At 36.5% G+C, this 5,592-nt stretch overlaps 1 protein-coding gene across 3 annotated transcripts; it reads right to left on the bottom strand.

Annotated features, from left to right (window-relative positions):
* Positions 1-2,080: 2,080 nt before the first annotated feature.
* LOC122295167 (PHD finger-like domain-containing protein 5A) lies at positions 2,081-5,175 on the bottom strand. Of its 3 annotated transcripts, none has more exons than XM_043104245.1 (2): positions 4,995-5,175; positions 2,081-2,677 (listed from the first exon to the last, which is right to left on the bottom strand). In XM_043104245.1, exon 2 carries the CDS (start codon positions 2,658-2,660, stop codon positions 2,328-2,330), a length of 333 nt encoding a protein of 110 aa, XP_042960179.1. In that variant the 5' UTR covers positions 2,661-2,677; positions 4,995-5,175; the 3' UTR covers positions 2,081-2,327. The 3 variants fall into 3 exon arrangements, with proteins under 3 accessions (XP_042960179.1, XP_042960180.1, XP_042960178.1); XM_043104246.1 differs by having other exon boundaries at positions 2,081-2,665; XM_043104244.1 differs by having other exon boundaries at positions 2,081-2,703; positions 4,995-5,174.
* Between the last annotated feature and the right edge of the window lie 417 nt (positions 5,176-5,592).

The following is a 5,592-nucleotide window of genomic DNA, read 5'->3' as shown; positions in this document are numbered from 1 at the left end:
TGTAGTATTATGATGTTTACATATATTAAATTATTATTAGTTTATTTATATCATAGTATAAGTATATTATTTTATAATAATTAGCTCGTACTAGTATATTATTAAATTTAACTATATAGTTTTTAATTATATAACTATATAACTATACTAGTATATATGTTAAATATAAAAATAAATATATATTTTTATAACATATGTACAATATTGGAGTCGAAGTTAGAACATAAAGACGTAGTCGGATCAAATTGAAGTTTGAGCCGATCCAGCGACACCTCTAACTCCAACTCCAACTTTGATTGAAAAATTAAAAATAAGTCTGACTCCGACTCTATTTTTTCGGAGCAGAGCCTAATTAGGAGTCAGATTTTCGAATGTTTACTTAGCCCTAGTTGGTGGATTGGTATTGTGAGAGACGGGAATAGAGTGTCTGGTGTTCTAGGGACATCTACACCTACAGTTGATACTTGCAGAGTTGCTAGGACGATCAAACCTTCACACTGGACACCTACCTTAAACAATATCCTGTTGACAAAAGGTAGTGATCCACAATACAAAGGTAAAATCTTGCAAAACGAGAGATCGAGCAAGTGGGAGTCAGTTGAGAAGAAGCTGACTAGACTTCCAAGGAGGAAGCGGAGACTACACAAGAGATGGATACGTCAACAGAATACAATAGGTTATCAGCAGGAGGTGGGATCAATCGCCTAGAACAGAGAAGGGGATGTCAACAATAGGTTCCTTGATGTTTGCCAGGGTCAGTTTGACATCGGATATTCCTAGTGCAGTGAGAGTTGTGAGTTGTCCTGTAGATGTGCTAACTAAGGGTGATGTACATGAGAGACTGAAGTCTGGCTCGACTTTAGTGCGTCTTTGGCTTGAAGACGAGAGCTATGAGATACAGAGGTGATGGGGCTTGTGCTGAAGATAGTGCTTGGCATGTGGAGAATCAATCTCGAAATGGGAGTTTGTTGGGTTATGGATCCTAGTTGTTTTGAGCTAAGAAGTCGTTAAGCTGAGAGTTCACTCGACTCTCGCTCGACAAGGCGCTCAAGGCACGTAACAGTAGGCTAGAGTAGAGAATTCGCTGGAGGTGCGTGCAACAGTATGCTCGAGCGAAGCTCTACCCTAGAGTTTGCTCGATTGGTTGCTTGAGCCAATGTTGGATAGGTTCTTCACTCAAGGCATGCTTGACACTCCACTCAAGCGAATAGCCCAGTTTTGCCAGACTAGGGTTTCTGACGCCTAGAGAGAGAAATGGTGCGTTGAGTGCTCTAGAGAGAGAAAGAAACCCTAAAGAGAGTTGATATATGTGAGTAGAGAGAAGTTCTTGTAACTCACTATATAATTATAATTTCCTCTAAAATAAAATGCCCTGCAGCCTGTAGATGTAGGCATGTTACCAAACCACATTAAAATATTGTGTCAAGTATGTGTGCTAGATTTTTGTGTTTCTACATTATTGTTTCACAGCCTATCTCAATATTGTGTGTATGGGTGTGGTATTGTTATTTGCACAACAGGTTTACCATGCTATGATTGTGGAGTTCTTTTTTTATAAGAAAAATATTTTAACCACAAAGAAATTTCAAAAAAACAAATTTACAAACCTATATAGTTTGACATGATATATTTAATTGTAAAACTATTTTTATAATAAAATAGATATATAATGTATTATATAAAATCACATCAACTTATAATTTTACTTGAGATGATTTTATCCTCTTTGGATAATATGGACGCCGAAGTGTAAACTTGGCTTACCGATAAATCATATGTAAAGCCGCTTAAACTAGGTCCCCTTGACCGAAGATTGTGGTACAAATCACTGGCCTTTATTTTTCTAGGAGTTGATAAACGTGCACTGTGTGACATGTATAACACGGTTTGGTTTAACTCTCTTAGCATTTTTTTGTAAATCAAACCAAACATCTTTAAATTTAAAAATATTATATATTTTTTTATTTTAAACTTTTATTTAATTATTATCTAATTATTATCCAAAATAATTTGTAAAGGTAACAAAGATATATTGTAGGTAACAGGTAGTTAAAAGATGAGGGAATGAGAACTTCAGGTATTAGCGAATGAAAACTTGGTAATGTCTATGAGCATACACACAAGACCATAACAGAGCTCCAACATTTCAAATTCTGTCATCTTCATCGATATTTAAGTACATAAAAATAGTCTAAAAAAGCAGCATATATGTTTATGCTATGCTCGTCATCTGGAGGATCAACACGCATCCAGGGTCATCATCTCAAGCAGAGCAACAGAAAGCAAGGCAGTTTAAAAGCGACGGATATATGTCTTTCCTCTACTCATCATCTTTTCTTAAAACCATATTTCTTGCGTTCATAAAACAGGTCCGTTTTTGCACTCCCTAAATTAACAATTTTTGGACATCCATCCCTATCTTTCTCTTGCTGCGTACACTCCTTGCAATAGTAGGCATCAGAAATTCCCACTCCTCCACAAATAACACAGCGACCCTGAAAGGAACCATAGTTGCATTCATCACAAACTCGAACTAGTGTGCAAGGGCGCACGTAGGAGTCACAGATTACACACTTCCCATCACATTTCTCACAAAGGCGTCCAATAGCAATTCCCGGCTGCTTTCGGCACATAATCAAATCTGGATGATGCTTGGCCATGCTTTCTGCGACAAGCTCTTAAGCAAAGAGCAGACAAAAATCACTGCATTGAGTTTTTTAAGTAGAATTATATAATCAGAAAGAAAGAAAATCTCAAATACAAACAAAAAGAAAAACATTGCAAATATTGATGTTTTTATCAACATCTCAGTTCTAAATAGAAAAGACACAGTATGTCCTCCAGAAAACAAATCCATGCATATTAACATGTAACATTGGACACATATCGAGCAACATCAGCTGCTTGGAAAGACAGCTGACAATCATCTGATGACATAGCTCAATGTAAATCTTCTAACTTTCCCCCTAATTATCCAATCAAGCCACAGTTAGCAATAGAAAATAAGTAGGGAACAACTAGAGGTCAAAAAGTCCAACTGAAATTCTCACGAGGCTAAAAATGGAATAGGTAAACAAAACCCAGGCTCTTCTCCAAGCAATTTCCTTATGGATTTACTTTTTTTTTTTTTGGTCAATGAGTGTGTTCCTTCAGAATTCTACTGCCGTTCAGCAGTAAACTCAATGCTTTCCAAAGGGAAAAGGGAAAGAGAAAATGAATATGGCAGGCTCAGATCAGTGCCACTATTTTTACCTACAAATGCAAGTGAATCAATTGACCATCTCTTGCTTCACTGTGATGTGCTTAGAGCTTTGTGGTATTCGACATTCAGTTATCTTGGGATAGAGAGGCTTATGCCTCAAAGGATGGTAGAATTTATGGCTTGCCTCAAAATGGAAAAAGGTACTGTTCAGCAGTAAACTCAATGCTTTCCAAAAGGAAAAGGGAAAGAGAAAATGAGTATGGCCGGCTCAGATCAGTGCCACTATTTTTACCTACAAATGCAAGTGAATCAATTGACCATCTCTTGCTTCACTGTGATGTGCTTAGAGCTTTGTGGTATTCGACATTCAGTTGTCTTGGGATAGAGTAGCTTATGCCTCAAAGGATGGTAGAATTTATGGCTTGCCTAAAATGGCAGAAAAGTACTGTTTTTGGTTAAAAAATTTGGAGAGCGATTCCATTATATTTAATGTGGCGTCTCTAGGAGCAATGCAATGTCCAGTGCTATGATGATAGGAGATGATGGTGTCAGAGCTGGAAAAACTCCATTTAAATGCCTCTATGTTTGGATGGCAGCACATCACAATCTTCACTTTCCTAACCTTGTAGATTTTATGGATGAATATTTTCCTTATTTCCCTCAAGATGGGTGCTATCTCTTGTAACTTACTGTGTTCTCGGGCTGGGCCCCTCTGTGAAATTAATAGAATATTAATTACTCATAAACAAAGATTTACTACATACATTGATTGGCATGGTCCAAGAAAGAATTCCTATGACACAAAACCTATATGAGATATGGAGGAAAAAAACTATCTTTCCTTCTTATATTGGACCACTACGAAAATTGAAAAATAAGATCTTCATAGGTCCTCAAGTTCAAAGCAGTTGATGAACTTGAATGTTGTCTTATTTATATCTTATTACTTATCAAAAAAAGAACTTGATGGTTGTATCTAAAATTTGATCAAATGAAAATCCAGTTTATATTTTTTTCTTTTCGGTAACCATGTCCAATACATGGACAATGGGTGTCAGAAATAAAACAATTATACAACCTTAACAGTATATGAGCCACAATCGGAAGTAGCAAATCATCAAATAACTTTCGACAGCTTGTATAACTCCCTTAATTTTTGAAATCAGATTGTAAAGAATCTTATAAACCTAAGTTCTAAGGCATCATGCCACAACGTCCTAAAAGCTCCGCTCAACCACTAACATTCTTTACCAGCTTCTTCCCCTATTGAGCTCAACACCACTCAATACACTCAGTCTAGTTCCCCACATTTTGTTTTAGAATAACCTAAACACAACCATATCTTACCTCAAACCTTCAATGCGACACTTCATCAAACACTTGTTGCCTATCATATACCTTAGAGAAAAATTGACCACCCCGACGCAATAATAATATCTAATCTCCTCCAACTAAAGTGAAAATATTGAAACGGTACTGCCTCAAACTCTAACAATGATATTTAACAGGCATGCACAAACACAAAACGTACTTAAAAACGCAACAAAACGTACGTATGTGTCTGCAGGATACGCACAACATACACTTGTCAGCATATACCTACAGATAGTACTGAGTTTTATGACCTCCGTATATCTTTTAATGATATTCAGCCAGTTTCTCTGATTCAAACATCAATGCGCAATTTCTAGGATTGTGATCTCAAAACCTCAATGTCTCCAGAGTACTAAGAAAACGAGACATCATACTGAGAAAGAGAACAAAAGAATCATATTCATTATACGCAACGGACCTGCGACGACGAGTCTCTGACTTGCGGCGAGGGAGAATGACGCTGCCCAGCTCCTTCGGTAGTAATATAGAAGCGGCAGCGGAGCGAGGAAACTGGAAAGTAGAAATGTGGAATGTGCCAGAACAATCCAGCGTATGGGCCGGGCTTTTTTCAAGAAAAAGTGTACCTTGGATTCTTTCTGCAATGAAATGAGACCCAAATAGTCCAACGCCTTTTTATATCATCCATTCTTGATTATTAATACGGGGAAAAAATGTTTTGCTGGGAAAATGAATGATTGAACGTTGGTTAGGATGAAGTCTTAAACCCTGGGTAAGTCTATCAATGCCTTTCCAAATAAATATGTCGACCGACAAAAAGATTTGTAGCTTGAATATATAGTTTTTGTGCAGAATAATCTCATCACACAGTCAACCAATACTTTATATAGATTTTAATTTTATAAAACTACCGTTCATATTTCATATAGAGTTATAAGAGAGCTGTAAGTTAATTATTTTCTTTTTGACCAATCCTTTATCAATAATTCATGTTACGGAAATAGAGGTATAAAAAAAAAAAGAAAAAAACTCAAAAATCTGTTGAATTGGACCAAATC

The sequence above is a fragment of the Carya illinoinensis genome, chromosome 14, assembly GCF_018687715.1.
Source record: "Carya illinoinensis cultivar Pawnee chromosome 14, C.illinoinensisPawnee_v1, whole genome shotgun sequence".
Taxonomy (NCBI): domain Eukaryota; kingdom Viridiplantae; phylum Streptophyta; class Magnoliopsida; order Fagales; family Juglandaceae; genus Carya; species Carya illinoinensis.
The sequence above is the reverse complement of the archived record's forward strand: the minus strand, read 5'-3'. Positions and strand labels throughout refer to the sequence as shown.

Bases quoted from the DNA above. Each gene is read 5' to 3' on its own strand.
- LOC122295167 (XM_043104245.1), bottom strand. From the start codon at position 2,660: ATGGCCAAGCATCATCCAGATTTGATTATGTGCCGAAAGCAGCCGGGA.